This window comes from Gouania willdenowi, chromosome 17, assembly GCF_900634775.1.
Source record: "Gouania willdenowi chromosome 17, fGouWil2.1, whole genome shotgun sequence".
Classification (NCBI taxonomy): domain Eukaryota; kingdom Metazoa; phylum Chordata; class Actinopteri; order Blenniiformes; family Gobiesocidae; genus Gouania; species Gouania willdenowi.
Window position 1 is genome coordinate 21,845,579 of NC_041060.1, and position 18,201 is coordinate 21,863,779.

At 36.7% G+C, this 18,201-nt stretch overlaps 1 protein-coding gene across 13 annotated transcripts in view; it reads left to right on the plus strand.

Annotated features, from left to right (window-relative positions):
• Positions 1–18,201, plus strand: part of LOC114478755 (receptor-type tyrosine-protein phosphatase mu) — a 229,975-nt gene that overhangs the window by 114,086 nt on the left and 97,688 nt on the right. For all 13 annotated transcript variants that reach the window (XM_028471987.1, XM_028471977.1, XM_028471983.1 and 10 more), the window contains exons 8-11: positions 214–522; positions 2,720–2,829; positions 13,045–13,246; positions 14,365–14,467. In XM_028471987.1, the coding sequence (XP_028327788.1) occupies positions 214–522; positions 2,720–2,829; positions 13,045–13,246; positions 14,365–14,467 (724 nt within the window). The remainder of the gene's footprint in view (positions 1–213; positions 523–2,719; positions 2,830–13,044; positions 13,247–14,364; positions 14,468–18,201) is intronic.

The window sequence follows — 18,201 nt, forward strand, 5'->3', positions numbered from 1 at the left end:
CTCTCACGCCCAAACTACACACACACACACACGCACACACACACACACATTCTTATGGCGTTGAAGTGGGATATGAAGGGTTGCCAAGTTTGAAAAATGCCCTCCCTGGAGCCCCTAACAGTGTAACAACACATGCCACTTTAAATGGGTTAATTGACAATACTAAGTAGCATACCCTCACCATTTTTTTTCCCTCTCTGCTCATTCCCCCAGAGCCCATGCACGGCCCACAGAGGCTGGAAGTTGTGGACATCCAGTCCAAACAGGTGACGGTGCGCTGGGAGCCCGTAGGCTACAACGTGACCCGCTGCCACAGTTACAACCTGACAGTCCAGTACCGCTCCAGAGCGGCTGGCAAGGAAGAGACCCGCGAGGAGGTGTGTTATGACACCCAGAGCCGCGATCCTCAGCACACAATTCACAACTTGACGCCCTTCACCAACCTCAGTGTCAAGCTGGTGCTGAGCAACCCCGAGGGTGTCAAGGAGAGCATGGAGCTAGAGGTTCAGACTGATGAGGATGGTGAGTGAGATGCATACACAGTACAAAGCAACAGCAGATCTTTCTAGAAGGAACACCTGAGGCAGGGTTGGGGTCACTTACATTTTTCAATTATAAATATGTCTTCAATTATCTATGTTAAATTACAACTGAATTACGATTACAGTGACCAACGTTTTTTTCAATTCCAATTAAAATTCCAATTGGTATTTTTCCCCTGAAGGTCAATGACAATTATATTCTCAATTGATAACGTTCAAATTCAATTTATCACAATTACTGAGCCTTTCTGTTAGCATCTCTTATGACAACGAGTCAGACTTAAATCAGCTGTAAAATACACAAAATAAGTATTATCAATCACCTCATTTGTTTTTCATTTTTTTTTGTTTTCTTGTTAGGCTTCCTAATCAATGAAAATATTGGTATTAGGGGTGCCCCGATCCCATATTGATATCAGATATTGGTCCGATATCAGCCTGAAATTGAATATCTTTTTTATCTATTTTTATTTATTTTATTCAATTGTAGAATACTGTAGATATTATGTTGAAGGTAAAAATGCATGTAACCAATTAGTTAATAATAAATAGGGCAGTTTTTCTCATCCCTACTGTTGCTGACTATTGTTTTCTGTTTGACTAACATCACTTGATCAAGCCTTTTCTAACATACCGCACTAGAAAATATGTAAATATATTTTTTTATTTAAAAAAAAAAAAAAAAAAAAAAAACAAACAAAAAAAAGTAATAATAGCATGTATGATTCATGCTTATATCGTATCGGATCAATATTGGTATTGGCCGATACGCAAAGCTGCAATATCGGTATCATATCGGAAATGAAAAAGTTCGGGACATCCCTAATTGGTATTCATATTTTTGGTGTGGTCAGTATATCCCTTAATTTATATATTTTTCTAAAATGTGTAAAATGATCCGGAGTGACAGGAAAACTTAATCTGAAACATATTTTATTGAACGTTAACTACGTGTGTGTGTGTAAGCCATAGAACTGTAACAAGGTTCCCCGGTTTTGCGTTTAATTCATTTGTAATTGACAGTTTGTATAGAATTTACATTTCAAATTACAATTACAAAGTCAATTATCTTAACTCAATTACAGTTCAATTATGATTACAGCAGCAACACATTATTTCAATTTAAATTTCAATTTTTCATAATTGTAATTAATTATCAAGGACACAATTCCAATTTGTAATTGACCACAATTGTGACCTGAGGGCATTAAAATATAAAATCAATTGTGAGCTGACAAATTTAAATTAGGATGTAAATTCTGAAGGAGAAACCGCTACAAAAGAATGTGCTTTCCCCTAAAAACCAGATAAACAATGCCTTTGACTCCTGAAAAAAACATCAGGGAATTCCGAGTGTTCGCCTTTGTTTCACCTCCTTCAAAAATCAAGGATCCTCTGTGTTGCCTCAGCAGACAGAAAGAATTGAACTCTGCAGAAGCCTGAAGGAACCCCGTCAGTCACATAACAAATACTGTATGTTCTGCTGATGTAAAAAAAAAAAAACCCAAAAAAAATCACATCTGGCTCAGATATCACCGCATGGAAAACTTTAAAAGTTACTTCCTGTCACTGCTTTGTGTTTCCACGCGGATGTGTTCATTGTCCTGCGGGAGAACATTGCACAGGTGGGGGTGCAGTTGTGCGTACCCTGTTCAAGTTAATTCTTGATGTAAAAAAAATCTCCACATCAATCTGTTTCACTTTGAGAGTGAAAGCGATTCCCAGGAGGGCCGATAGGATCTGATCTCCAGTAAACATTGCAAACCAAATGAGATTCTTGCTATTATCGCAGGGTTACATGTTTGTCTTTCATTTCATTTCACCACAAAATGTGTTGCGTGAGTGCAGTAACATCAAAAAGTGGCAAAAATTCCAGCTCAGATGTCTTTGACTTCTGGCACTTTTTGTTATTGATGTCCTTGAAAAGCGGTTTTTTTTTGTTTTTTTTTCTCCATTGATCGTTTAAGCACAATGGCAACATGCTGGGCTTTGTTGAATCATAATGGAAAAGGCTAAAGCTGCCCAATATTGACTGCTTTCATCTAAGGTTTTATTGACAACACTCTAAATTATCAAAGGGGCCTAAAAATAAAAAATAAATAAATAAAAATAAACGTGAGCCAAGGAGATACTGTTTCCATTAAAATGGTTTTTTTTTTCTGCCTGTTTCACCAAAGTGCCAGGAGCCATTCCTCTGGAGTCCATTCAGGGCAGCGCCTACGAGGAGAAGATCATCCTCAGGTGGAGGGAGCCATCGCACACCTACGGGATCATCACGCTGTTTGAGGTAGGGAACACATGACACGTGACTTTTTATCTGTGCTAAATGGTCTACCTTCTTTAATTCTACCTCACCAGGTGTTATTTAGATCATCTGGTAACACTTTACTTGAAGCTTTTTACATAAGGCTCACATTACGCTGTCATTATCTGTCATTAGCATGAATAAGGTGTCATAAAGGTCATTAAATGTAGGGATGTCTCGATGCAACTTTTTAATTACCGATGCGATACCGATATTGCAGCCTTGCGTATCGGCCGATATCGATCGTGATCCGATACGATATCAGCACGATTCATACATACTTTTATTACTTATTTTGTAGTGTGGAATGTTAGAAAAGGCTTGATCAAGTGATGTTCCTCAAACAGAGAACAATAGTCAGCAACAGTAGGTTACTTTGCTGGAGTGTGAACCACAGTCACCTATGGACAGAAGCGCTGGAACGGAATCTTATTTATTGGAGAGCTTATATCGGTGATTTTAGATGCAGTCCTATAAAATTCGATATTTGTTTTTTTTGGCTAATATTGGACAGATATCCGATATCAATATCAGATCGGGACATCTCTAATTAAATGTTGTTGGCTAAATTTGGACACATTTTGCTTAAATTATGACACCTTTTGAGCTATGTTGGCATTTTTGGGATAGGTGGAGGGAAGGTATGGTTAGGGTGACGAATGGCACTTCATAACAAGCCTTCATGACACCTTATTCTTGTTAATGACATGTGTCATGTCATAATAATGTCAGCCTTATGTATAAAACTTGAAATAAAGTGTTACCGAAAATCCTTAAAGACCTCCTAACACTAAACCTTACCTTAATATTCAGCTCCCCCTGAATAACTGAATAAATTTAAAAAAAAGTAAAGTATGTGGCAGTTGAGTCCCAGCCTATTTGTGTGTTTCACTCGTTCCAATGTCCTTCAATGACATACTGAACTCCAAGTAGCCTCAAAAGAAGGACAAACACCTAGCATGGCAGCTCTTTTTGCCATTTCTGTGTGTGAATATGTGAGTGTTCTCAACTCATTTAGCAAAAAGCACTGTATCCTTCCTATTCCTGGAGCTGCTACTGTGTGTTTAATGAGGAAATGGTCAGTCACTGGCAATGAAGGCATCAGTTCTTTGCTGAAATATTTTACTAGTGACTATTTCTAGATGGCTATTTCATAAGTTTAAATAGATGTAAAGTAAACGTTTGAGAATGTTTGTGCAGTGCATAAAGTATAGTGTTTATATCTCAGACTCTTACTGTGAAAAGTCTTTTTTTTGTTTTTTTTTTTGTGAGAAATGTAACCTGGCTAACTAAAGCTTTATATAGTCTATATCTTTAAATAAAAAGATCAATATTCAAACTTTTTGTTACACATTCTATAAAGTTGTACCAATAATCAGAAAGTACCAACCACAGGAATTGGAGAGATTGATAAAGTGAAATAAGTTACAAAATGTTGATAAATGGGATTCATATTGATCTTTACTTTATATTACTTACTTTATATATTCGTTTAATTTAATAATCATCAATGGACTCTAAATAGAGAAGACATAACTGCTTAATATCAGTGTATTAGCAGGGTCTGAGACCTCTCGGATAGTCGGCCTCAAATTTTAATAATGAGCCCAAGTCAGGCTTGATATATCTTAAATTAATTACTCTGACAAATAATTAGTGAGGATGTATAGGATCATCACTCTTGTTTTCTGTGTACTTTATTAATATTTTTATAGAATTGATTTTTGTCCTCCAAATTTAGTCAGATTTTACCAACCAGGGTACCCCAGTGTACAGATTCTTAAAAAAATAATAATAATAATTATTAACTATCTTTGAGCATTTTTTGAGCAAGTTTTAAGGTTGTTGAATTATTATTCTAAATTTAATTATAATGTTGCCGTTCAAACCTATTGGAACAGTGAACACCGCACCAGGGTTGGGCGTCAATTACATTTTTGAATTACAATTACTTCTTCAATTATCCATGTTCAATTACAACTCAGTTATGATTACAATGACCGGCATTTTTTTCTAATTACATATACAATTACAATTATTATTTTCAATTACTGAAGTTCAATCACAATTAATCACAATTACTGAGCCTTTAATGAATCTTAAACTTAGCCTTCCGCTTGTGTTAGCTTTCTGTTAGCATCTCTTATGACAACGGGTGGGTTTTAACACATGAAATCAGCCGTAAAATACACTAAAAAAACATCCACTTGACGGAATACACAACGGTCAGTTGTATTGAAAATGCCAAACCTCATACCATTTATCATTTAAAACAGGCACCTGTGAGCTGCTGCCATTTTCTATCCTTTAGCACTGGATGACCTTTAAAAAACTACATTCCCCAAAACACACTTCAAACACAGCAGCCGTTGACTTAAGGCTCTGAGCAGAAGCCTTTCTTGTCAGGGAAACTGTATCGTGTCTTGAATAATACAAACGTTCTCCGCACACACTCGAAACATATTTACACATTGATTGGAAGCAGCTTAAGGTGAATGTAATCCCACACTCCTTCCTGCACATCGATCCTGCTCGGCTGCTTTTCCTGTTACTCACTGTTTGCTCCAACTTGTTATTTTTGACGAGGTTAGAGATCGCTGACCTTTACCGTGCACGGGTTGAGCACTAAAGGCAGCCCAAGTGAATATTTTCTCAGACATTGTATTTATCACAGCGAGGCAACGCGAGAATCATCACCAGACGCTGTTTATTCAAGTGTGTTAAGTGCACGGATGCATCCGAGCGGAGTGCAAGAAAACAATGGTCCTAAATGCTTACATTCATTCCCTTTTAGTGCCGCATGTTTATGTTGTTTATCTTTTTAAATTTTCATGGTACGGGTAAAAGCGTTTAAGTAGGTGACGCAAATGTGTGTCAGTGTGTAACAGGACCCCATTATCATAATTACAGAACACTGGTACCTGAATAAGCAGTCGACCCTGATTTGTTTTTTTTTTGCAATGGAACATTTTTTCATCCTTCCTAAATCTTCTGAAACTGGAAACATGTCCCAAGTATAAAAATAGGATTTTTATAGGTTAAAATACAAACAAACTAAGCAAACTGCCAAGATTTTTGCTTGACAGGCAAACCTTTCTTTGACCTCCTGTCGTCCATTAATATTTTTATTTGTTGTTTTTTATGTTTGGTGTTTTTTTTTTATCCCCTGCCACAAAGTGGAAGGGGATATATGTTTGAGATGCGTCCGTCTGTCCGAGTTAAAGAGGACAGCTTTTATCAGAAACAGTTTAAGAATGGATAACCAAATTTGATGTGTCTTCAGGGTATCAATACCTTGATGGAGTTCGAAAATGAGAAGCGCACAATTATTTTTTTCCTGGTGTTATTGTCCTTGCTCTGTTTTTCTTTACTCTGTTTGAGGTATCTTCAAAGGGGACAGCTAGGATAACCAAATTTGGTGTGTGTCTTTAAGGTATCAATACCTTGATGGAGTTTGAAAATGAGAAGCGCACAATTATTTTTCCCAAACTTATTAGCCTTGTTTCGTTTTTCTTTACTCTGTTTGAGGTATCTTCAAAGGGGACGGCTTTTCTTAGAAATTGTTTAAGATAGGATAACCAAATTTGGTATGTGTCTTCAGGGTATCAATATCTTGATGGAGTTAGAAAATGAGAAGCGCACAATTATTTTTCCTTGAGTTATTGCCCTTGCTCCGTTATTCTTTACTCTGTTCGAGGTATCTTCAAAGGGGACAGCTTTTCTTACAAACTGTTTAAGATAGTTAGTAATTTTATATTCTGATGTGATATAATTTTCTTGTGTATACATCTAAGTTCTTCGATTTAGGACATTTAGGAAAAGGTTATGAGTTATAATGACAACCAATCTGGCAGGGGATGTTGATGACTGTTTTCTTGTAAAGTAGACAACGCGCTCTCTCCCACACAGATGAGAGGAGAATTTTTAGATTTGTAGATTTTAGATGTAATACAACATTTGAATATATGTAAGGAAACAATAGTGACGCATTACACTCTGAAATTGCGCAATCTAGAGTTTTTTTTTTAAGCTTTTTTATTTGATAAAATGGCTGTCATAGGACCTTTTAAATGAAATAAAAATTCAATAATATATGTTTTTTTAAATCTATAAATTGAATTTCTGGGTGGGATCCCGTTGGCAGGGCGGGGGTGTCACTATTCACTATAGGGGAAACGATGCATGCTAACCTGCGTCAGTCTGCACAGTACAGTGTCTCACTGGTTTAGGACGGGGACTTTCTGTAAACTTTCAGAAGTTTTTTTCCACCATGTGCACCTTTCTTTTATTTGAAATCTTCAAAGAAGTCACAGAGAAATGCATCTGACAAGAGCTCATATCAAAGAACTTTCAGCTCCACTTCCTTTCGACCGTCCGTCACAACCGTAATTCCTCTGACTCTGTCTGACGTGAGACGTGCAGAAAAAGATGACGACAATGTTCCAACGTATTCAGGCCATCAAACTTAGGAAACCTTGGCTTGGCTGAGATTTCAGCCATGAGTCCCCTTTGCTCTGAGGAGTCTGGAGTAGAAATAGTAAACACTGTTGCATTCTGGTATAATTATTAGCCTGACAACAGCGTGTTGGGACTTTAGACTCCTTTGGCGTTGCATTAAATTTTCTGAACTACTGGGACACGTGCACTCAAATGGCACTCTAAGGGAATGATGTGCTTAGATTCCAAATAAAGAGTAGTAAACTGGGTGCACACTCGAACATATTGCACATGCTGTGTGTTATAAGTGTAAGAGTAAAGACCGCCCTATTTAAATTAGGGATTTGTCTTAACCACATGCATAATATGAATTATAACCACATGCAACCACTGAATTATGCTTTAAAGAAAATTAAGAATCTGAAGTTAAAACTTAAATTTATCTATTTCAAATAATTTTGATGTAATATATGATACACCGACCCCTTTTCATTAGCTTTAGCATGTGTATTTTTCCGCTGTCTTGTCAGTATAGTGGTCAGTGTTCTCTGAATTTCACAATGTGGCTTTTTTTTTCATCTGAAGTAGGGCTGAACGATTAATTGCATTTGCAATATTATAGCGATATCATAAAACACAATTTTCTAATCGCAAAGGCTACATTTTTTTTTTTTCTTGTCCTGTCTTGTACTGTCCTATACAGTTCAGATTGTTGTAATCTGTGCTTTAAAATGTATATTTCATATTTATTCAAAGTTTAAATAAATCTGAAATTGTTCATTATGAAACAGATGGATTTATTGCTTGTGTTCATTGAAAAACACACGACAAGAGGCCCTTGAAAAAATAATCGCATATTAAATCGCAATCGCTTAATTTGTTTATTAAAGTTTCATTTTCTTGAAAAAAAAAGAAGCCATGTTGATCTATTCAGGTTGTCCTTTAACTGCATACTGTTATCAAATCACTTCAAATCAAATCTTTAATCAATAATGAGGATATATTCTAGTATTGTTGAAAAATATTTTTTTAAGAATAATGTTGCGACCCTTGCTTTCTCTGAAATAAACATATTTTAGAAAAATACACTGAATTCCAAAGCTTTACAGAGCAGTGTGCTATTGTAGACTTAACATGTAAGCCAGGTATAATTACATGACTTTAATAATAATAATAATAATAATAATAATAGGTGTAAAATGGGCCTCTGTGAACCATTAAACTCCAGCCTTTCCTGCAGCCATCTATAAGCAAATGTGTGATGGTTAAATAAATGCTTGAAACGGTCCCCACTAATCAGTTGTATTTTTAGTGAATCCCATTGCGTGTGCAAAATGAATCTATTTTGTAATCTATTTTCAGTCAAAATTGCATATTCATTAAAGGCACATGGTCTAAATCAGAGGTAGGCAACTTTTATCACAGCGGGCCCCAAAAATGTGGAAAAGAGGAAAATAAATACAGAAAAGAACAATGAGTCTTTTATAGTAATTTTGTTCATTTTTCTAGTAGTTTTGTGTGTTTTTGGAGTATTTTTTTGTGTATTTTTCTCGTCTTTTACTGTATTTTACTGAAATGTTGTAATTCTTTGTATTTTTTTATGTATTCTTGCTCTTGTTTTGTGTATTCTTCTGTCATTTTGTACATTTACTTTGAAGGCAGCATGAAATTAGGTCGAGGGCCGCATTTGGCCCCCGGGCCACTTGTTGCATATAACTGCACATTTTTTAGCATTGCACTGGGTTGCTAGATCAACCACAACATTTGTTTTCTCACACTGTCAGGTTTTTAACACCTGCAAACCTTTAGTGAATCAGGCCCAAAGTGTACATGTACCACGCCATGTACATTGAACACAAATAGAAACACACCACATCACTTTTTCTATGTACACAAAGGGCATATTTCTCTAAAATCTTGTCTACATCTCCTTTGCCGAGATGTTCTATCTACCTCCACAGGTGTGGCATATCAAGATGCTGATTAGGCTGCATGATTACTGCACAGGTGTGCCACAATCACATGACGACACGGTATGCAAATGCTGATTGGCTGAAATCTCCAAAATGGCGACGTCCACAAATAAAGGGATATCACGTGTGTTTGAGGTTGAAAGTTTATATAAATTACTCGAAATACATTTTTGACACAAATTAGTAATAAAGTGTAGTATTATTCAGCTTTAGACCCATCATAAAGTACATTAATGTGATTGTTTTTCCTAAGCAGGTCACTTTTGATACAGTACATAGGATGTGCCAGGTGTCATTATTTTGTCTTGACTTGTAAATGCAAATATCTGAGTTTCACAAAGCCAAATATAACCAGTCAGTTGCTAACAAAATAATTGACTGAAATATTCCCTATTATTTTTTTTTTCCCGTCACTTTCATCATTATTCTAAAAGATTATACACCTGTCCAAGTCCCCCGTGTTGACGAGTCATAAATTCTTCTGCCTGAAACATCAAGATATGAAATTGGGTTCTCAAGCTAATTTCTCATATATGGAAAATATGAAAATGCCTGGAGGCATTTCTAAAGTTGATGGACACAAATTATGCAGCACTTCAAACTGCCTTTGTGTGCCCTAATTGGAATTATAAAGTCATTTTCCTTTACGCGCAGAGCTATTTTCTTAATAATGGACTTAGTGCTTATTCAAAATAGACATTAGCAAAACACTCACCTTAATGCTTTGCTCCAGAGCTCGCTGAGTTTATTAATGAGGAGGGAATACATTAAGTGCTTTTCTCTCTCTCTCTCTCTCTCTCTCTCTAAATTCATTTTGGATTAGCCTCAATGTGCACCCCAGTTTGCACGGACAAATGTAACCTAATGTCACATTGTGTCGCTTCCCCTTTTGTCACATTATGATATTTCAAAATTAGCTTAAAAATGTCTAAACACAGGGCAGAAATGCAGAGTTGATTTTATTAGGTATTTGTCCATGTTTATACATTGCAAATGAATGTCCTGATGAGTATTATTGTAACCTGTCTTAAGGCTGAGATTCAAGCGCTCAAATTTGGCGAAAATAATGACAATCTTCCCCATTCTTCCCCTTGAGCCTCTCCTCCCTGCTCCCTTTCCCCTCCCCTTCCCCCTCCCCCTCCACTTAGGTGTAACACTGCTCTCCCTTTTTATATCCTCCCTATAATAAAAGATTTCTTACCCTTCCTTAGGGAGGGCTGGTGATGGTCACAATTAAGCAATACAATAAATCAATGTATTTTATTGCAATAACAAAATATGCATTGCTGTCTCATAATGATTGCACTTCCTGTGGTGTTGACCTTTGACAGCATGTGCAAAAAAAAAAAAAAAAAAAAATGTCAATTGGATGTCTCACAATAAAGGCATCCCTTAAAACAGACAAACAAATGGGGGTCCGTGTACCCTAAGAAAGAAAGGAAAATTAGCAATTAAAGCATTTAAAAAATGGGGTTTTATGATGTTTATTTTTAGTTAAAAATGATAATCCCGCTAAATATTATCAACAACTCATGAAACGACAACAAAAACACACAAAATAAGAGAAAATTATACTGAACTAGAAAAGTGCTCGGTGAGCGCAGACCTCCATTAAGTGATTTATTAAGCCACGGTGCACTATTTTATCAGGAAATGTTGATAATGGGACAAGGAACAGATGATTACATTTTGGTAAAAATACCACTTATGGGTGGATGTGAGCTGTGCCTGAGCGTGGTGGCTTATGGGTAATGTAGTAGTGGTAGGGAAGTGCATTGTGTGTATGTCCCGCCCTGTACTCGTGCTGTACTCTTTACGTGTTGGTGACAAATATTAAAAAGAATAAATGTGCCCTTTATGTGGCACATAAATGCTCTGCGTTTTGCGCTTGGCGTAGGTAAGGACGGTCAAACGACAAGAAAAAATGACACAAACTGACACCAAAAACACACACAATAGAGAAAAATACTTCCCATTACAGGACCACAAAAAACGACAACAAAGACACACTAAATGATAGAAAAATACACAGGATCCCAACAAAATACACAAAAATTACATGGAAACATACAAAATGATATCAGGAACAACCGAACGACACCAAATACACACACACTGAGACATAATAATTTAGATAACACGAACAACACACAAAAATGACAACAAAATATGAGAAAAATATATTGAATAATAAAAAGAACAGACAAACAACAAAACACACAAAATGATACCAAAGTATGATAGAAATGATCTTGATTAGAACATTATTTATGTTTGTTTTTTGCTTTTGTTTTTTTTCAGTAAGAAAAAAACTGCATTAATGTGTCTTTTAAAAAGTAATAGTGGCTGTTAACCAGTGTGCATTGGTGGCTGGATTGTATGTATTTATGCTTCCCATGGTTCATTTTGAATAAAAACCTGTTTTGTAATGAAAAACTTTAGTATGTTGTATTCTTGAATGGAATACGTATACATGGAAACCTCTTTCAGTGCCACTTTACATCTGTGTTCCTGATGTTGGTATGAATAGTCATGTGTTTGATGTATTAAGTTACTGCTCAGGACAGTTTTAACTCTTTAAAAAAAAAAAGTAATGAACCACATTTATATATAATGCAACCACATTTAGGGAGAAATGACTGGTTGGACAATTGAGTTATTTTGAAAAAAAAATAAAAAATAGCTACCTCCATTTTTATACAGTTGGATTTTTTTAGTTCAGGTGATAGGAGTCAAAATAAAGTTGAGTGGCTTTGACCAAGTGTATCAAAATACACACTTTTTTTTTTAATGTTAATTATATCACCTAAACCAGGGGTGTTAAAGCTCATTTTAGTTCAAGGGCCAAATACGGAGCGGTTTGATCTCAAGTGGGCCAGAGATTTTATTGCAGAAAACGGGTAATTTCAACATTATTGTGCCCTAGTTTGCACTTCTACGAATACATAAAATACAAAATATGTAAGAAACTGACAATATATTAAGCGATAAGTGATAGATATCAGTCCCAACAGGGTCTTCACTTTAAATTTCCTAGATTTTGTGACCAATGGCTATTTAAATAAGGGGAATATTATGTAATAATTTGAGGAAAATTGAAGGTTTTGTAAGAATTTTGAGTTTTTTCAGCAATTTGTCATTAAAAACCAATCATAAGATATAAGCACCGGGAAAATGCGAGCCCCTGCAAATATTGTGGAGTTTCATTCACACAACGTTTCTTTTTAGTTTCTCCTGCGGGCCGAGTTGGAGTTTGACATATGTGGCCTAAACAAAATCATGAAAAAAAATTCTGGAAATGTATAAAACAGAGTTATTTGCTTTTGCAGTAGAACTCTTCAACTGTAGACAGTGTGTATATGTATTTGTGCTTTCGACACTATTGCTAAATTTTTAGGGTCAGGGATAAAATGTATTTGACTTTGGTATCCTGTCCTATTCCCTGCACGTTCAGTGACCTCTTAAGTTTAATTTCCTAAAAGCATTCCTTGAAATTATTTGTTTTGTGGTCAAAGTATTACAAAACATCTTGGAATGGATGTGCTTACTTATTAATATGTGCATCTCTAATGTCGGTATTGATACCATAGTATTTTGCTCTGGGGCAAGTGTGGAAGCTGATTTTTGTAGGTTTTTTAGCAATACTAAACCAAGAGGTCGAAATATCCTTAGCACATAATAAAACTTAGCTGTTTATTATGCAAATACATATTCCTCCCCTGCTGAACATCACTCATAGCAAACTTGCAGACACCGCAGTGGGAGTATTCTTTCTCTCCTTTTCTAGATTTCCTACAAGGCAGTGAGCTCCTTTGACCCCGAACTGGACCTCTCCAACCAGAGTGGGAAGGTAGTGAAGCTGGGCAACGAGACCACCCACATGTTCACAGGCCTCTACCCGGGCTCCACATACTCCTTCACCCTGCGCGCCAGCACAGCCAAGGGCTACGGCCCTCCTGTCATCACCCAGTTCACCACAAAGATCTCAGGTCAGGAAGGTCGACGCTGCTACTCATTCTGTATATGGACCTTAAAGCGCTTACTTCTGCATGTTTTTGTGTGAAACCAGAGTATAATTTGCTTCAAACTTAACCAGAAGTTTCAGCAAGATAAATTTTGTTTTCATTTTGAACAGTATGTTAGGTTGAGGTTCTTTTTGTTCATACAAGGTTTTTTAGGAAATGTTTTATCTCCTGACATGTTTTGACTGTCAACTGCCAGTCTTTGTCAGAGGAGTTCTTCCAATCGCCTTTGATGGTTTCTTTGAAGTTTCACTTAACTTCCTTGTAATAGTTCCAGTGAGATTAATTTTGTCTTCATTTTGAATAGTATGTTAGGTTGAGATTTTGTTTATTCAGACAAGGTTTTTCGGGACATTTTTTATCTCCCGACATGTTTCGACTGTCGACTGGCAATCTTCGTCAGAGGAGTTCTGCCGATTGCCTTTGATGGTTCCTTTGAAGTTTTATTTAACTTCGTTGTAATAGTTCCAGCAAGATTAATTTTGAATAGTATGTTAGGTTGAGGTTTTGTTTATTCAGACGAGGTTTTTCAGGATTTTTTTTTATCCCCCGACATGACGAAGACTGGCAGTTGACAGTCCAAACATGTCTGTTGATAAAACTTTCCTGAAAAACCATATCTAAATAAACAAAAACCTCAACTTAACCAAAGTTTGCTTCTAAGAGCTTAAAACTTTAAGTCCAGCACCATCTGCTTTCTGTATAGGACTAAACAAATAAACAATAATTCAAGCTTTCATTAAATAAAGGGTCTACACGTGACTGAACCACCCAGGTGTTTGGGTTCATCAATATTAATTGTATTTCCCCTTATTTAGTCAGCATTCAGCATAATTGCTTGATTCAGCTTTTCCTCATACTATATTTGACATGTTCAGGTATTTTAAATACGAATGAATCCAGTTGAGACCTAAAAAGTGAAACTAATACATTTTGTACATTTTCCTTTCTTTGGAAGCCCTTTGGGAGTAATTATCCAGTGTTGCGGTGTACATTAATTTCATTTAGTCATTATGAATGCAAAATACAGCAGGTGGTTGGTGAAAAAAATTAACCCCTTAATCTGTTTTTGCCCCCCCCACCAGCTCCGTCCATGCCAGCATACGACCAGGAGACGTCCCTGAACCAGACAGACAGCACGGTCACAGTGCTGCTGAAACCAGCTCAGAGCAGAGGTGCACCTGTCAGGTAGGTTAACACCTGCACATCATCAAACAAAGAGCGTCTTTATCAATAACCTAACAGTGAGTAGAGATGAGAGGACTGAACGTATTGTATCCAAGCTTTATTTATTTGTGGATGTTGGAAAAAAGCCTTTGAAGATGAGAACAAAGCTGGTGAAGCCAAGTCTAGCTTCAGCTTCCGGATCTCCTTTCTTTCCTTTTAATGTACCAACCTGATCCATCACTGGTTTCTGAGGCGATGCTCGTCTTATTATCCTTTAATACTAATTAGGGCTGCTGTTGGATTCACATTCATCGTTTTGAGGTTTGGGCCATTTTTTATTATTTTGTTTTTTTACATTTTACCAATGAGGTTTATTTTAGGAGTTGTTCTCACATGATCAAAAAGATGCTGCATCCTCTTCAGTGAATTAATATTATTATTAAAATTTACAAAATATGACAAATTTGAACATTAATACCTGAAAGAGTTTTGAGCATTTTTGTTGTGGTTTTGTGTGTTTTTGGATTTATTGCGAAATTTCTTGTCTATTTGGAATATGTTTTTTGTCATTTTGCATGTTTTGTTGTCGTTTTATGTATTCATCTGTCTTTTTGTTGTTTACAGTGCATTTTTTGTCGTTTTATACATTTTTCAAGTCAGTTAGTGTATTTTCTATCATTCTGTGTATTTTCCAAGTTTTGTATGTAGTTTTGTTGTTGTTCTGTGTATTTCTTGTTTGTTTTGTCCCTTTTTGTATGAGTTTGTTGAAGTTTTGTGTTTTTTTTTTTTTGTCCTGTTGTGTATTTTCGGAGACCATTCGTGTAATATAAATTTTTTTTTGTGTGTGTGTTTATCAAGTCATTTAGTGTATTTTTCTCTCGTACTGTGTTAATTTGTTTTTTTGTGTTTTTTTTTATTTCAATATGTGTATATTTGGAATCCTTTTGTGTAGTGTTATTGACATTTTGGTTGTGCATGCGTTTTTCTGTTGTTTTGTGTTGTTTAGTTCAGGGAGTTATTTTGTGTATTGTGTTGAGGTTCCATATTTCATCCAACTTCATGAATTGCAGTTTTTCTGGGAATTTTTTTGGGGGGGGGGGGGCTGCACACAATCACACAGCCTCGTGGAGTCCCTGGGCCACCAGTGAGCCATATGGGGTGTAGCATATGTCGTGATAGCGGTTTGCTTCTCCATGAGTCGTGCCGAAGACATTTCACATTCAAGCCGGTGACACGTGCTTTCAGTCTGAATGTTTTTGAGCGATAGGTTTACCTGCTTCATGTGAGGAGCACTGAACACTCAGGCTGCTGTAAATCTCAATTTTACACTATCAACTCATCGGAGTCCTCTAAGATTACAGGCTGGCTGTCTTTAGTCAGGCTTGTCAGCTCATGTTTACCATATGTTCAGCTGGCCAAATAAATGCCACAGCAACAAAGACGGAGTGATGACTTTTTAATTTCCTCACAGGTACAATTCAGAAGGCCTTTTGCAAGCTGCCATTTAGTATTTTTTTGTTTGCTGGTGTAATTACAAGCATCTAATTATAATTAAAAGTGCTGCGAGTTGAGGCTTGCATGCATTAACACACTCCTTTATTGGGTACCAGTGTGATGATTATGGATGATGGCTGGGATCAGTGTTTAGTTTCCTTTCCTGTGTTCCTGAGCTAGGTGTACAATTCTATAGTAATGTTTATAGATACTTTGGTAGAGAATGATAGCTGCAAACTGAGAAAGTGCTTGGTCTCTGTACAATCAATCATTTAGATGATCATATGTGTTTGAAGAGTCTTATGCTGACAAAGATACTACTTTTAAAACCAGTTGAGTTCTTGATCACAGTGGTGCCTCACTCATCTCTGTTGACTTGGTGTTTGGCTATAAATAGGGAAGCGATAATGTAATGCAGGGTTGCGCAATTTGTCGATTGTGATCGGCCGGTGGAACCAGAGGCATTGGGAGTCGGTAACGCTTGTGGGCCGCAAGATTTCATAAGTTACTGAGAACAGCACAGATCACACATACCATCAATGGAAACCTTAGAAAGAGTTCAGCTTCTCACCACACGGTGAGGTGGCGCTAGAGTTCTAATCTGTTCATTTACAAACTCAAATAAGCAGAAGCAGTACGCTACATTAACTAAAGCAGTATCTTTAGACCAAACATCTGACATTTGTACATCTGTAGAGTTCTTCTAAGGAACGAAGTGGGATACAAATACTGAAACACACTGTGTGGCATTGATTGGCAGCGCTAAATGTGCTATCTGTTAGCCAGACATGGGTTGCTGCACCATATGAACACCTACGCATTCTCCTGCTTTTTGGTCTCGTAATAAGTTGCATTTCCGCTGACTGAAAATAATCCCTATGAAGAATTTTTACATGATTTTTGGACATTTACTATGTCTATTATTTTATATAGGGGAAAGTCAATTGAACATAAATGATATGTAAAAACGTTCACCTTAAGAATGATTTGGGGCAAATTTGAAACCCAAGCTCTAGATGAGCTCTGGTTGATGTTTTTGAGGCATAATTATTTCAACACTTTTGGGAAGTTGTGGGGTGTGTGACGTAAGCTAACAGGTATTATGGGAATGATTGATAGATACCCATTATTCAGTAGTTCATAGATCATTTAATAGATTAGATATCTTTCCATATAGATACACAAACTGATGGTATCTGCATAGGGCCCCCACAAAGCTATAAGCGGACCTGGTGTAAAATGGGAGATATTTTGATGGAGATTTAACTGGAACCCTTTTGAAGTGGTTTTCCCACCCCATCCTCAAGTAACACACAAAGTATTTCAACATTTAAGGTCACTGTCGAGTCGATTCCCTTCAGAAAGACTCAAGAAAGGCGGCATTTGGGGATCTGCTGTCTGGACGGTGACGATAAGTGTTAAAATAACTGCATCTGTCACCAAATGGTGAGATGTGCTTACTTTCACATTCAAATTTTTCCACTGAGCCATTTTACTTCATAATATTAAAATGGCCCAAAGTTAGAAACTTAACGTTTGACATGTCGCACTCACTTAATATCCCCACCACTGCTAATACTACTGAAGTATCCATCACTTTTCTTGAGTGGCTGCTAGCTTATTTTAATAGTGAACGCTTTATGAAATAACTCCTAAAGCCGACTATGTAATGGGGATTTGACAAGAGCGAACACTGATCCACAACACTACAGAGTAGATCAGCGCCAGGACTGATTTGATAGCACAATCTTGCATGCTGATTGGATCGAGGAGGAATAGCTGGAGCTTGCAGCAGCAGATGTTTGCCTGTAATACAGGAAGAGGAACCCATTGGAAGATGGCTAGATTGTATCGCATACATCAAAAAAAAAAAAAAAAAAAAAAAGAAAAAGGCAAGACATCACAGACGACAAAGGTCCTTTTCATTGCAATATCCTGCAGTTATGCTGAAGTCAAATCACATTTCAGATGGATCCGGGAAGACCTCGTCACTGCTGAAGGAGGCAGTCAATTTTTCATTTGGGTAATTGCTAATTAGGATAACATTTCCAACTTGGAATTTGCTTCTAATCTCCAGGGACGACACGCGTAACTGGGAACAATTTTTACCAGAGGGGACACTGTTTCTTTAAGAGGATTACCCAACTGTCTATCAGTAACGTTGTGTTGAACTAATGTTTGAAATGGCCTACGTTGTCGAGGCCAAAATACGCCCCCGCGCTGCGAAACATCAAAATGTATGTTTTCATGCTTCAGCAGGA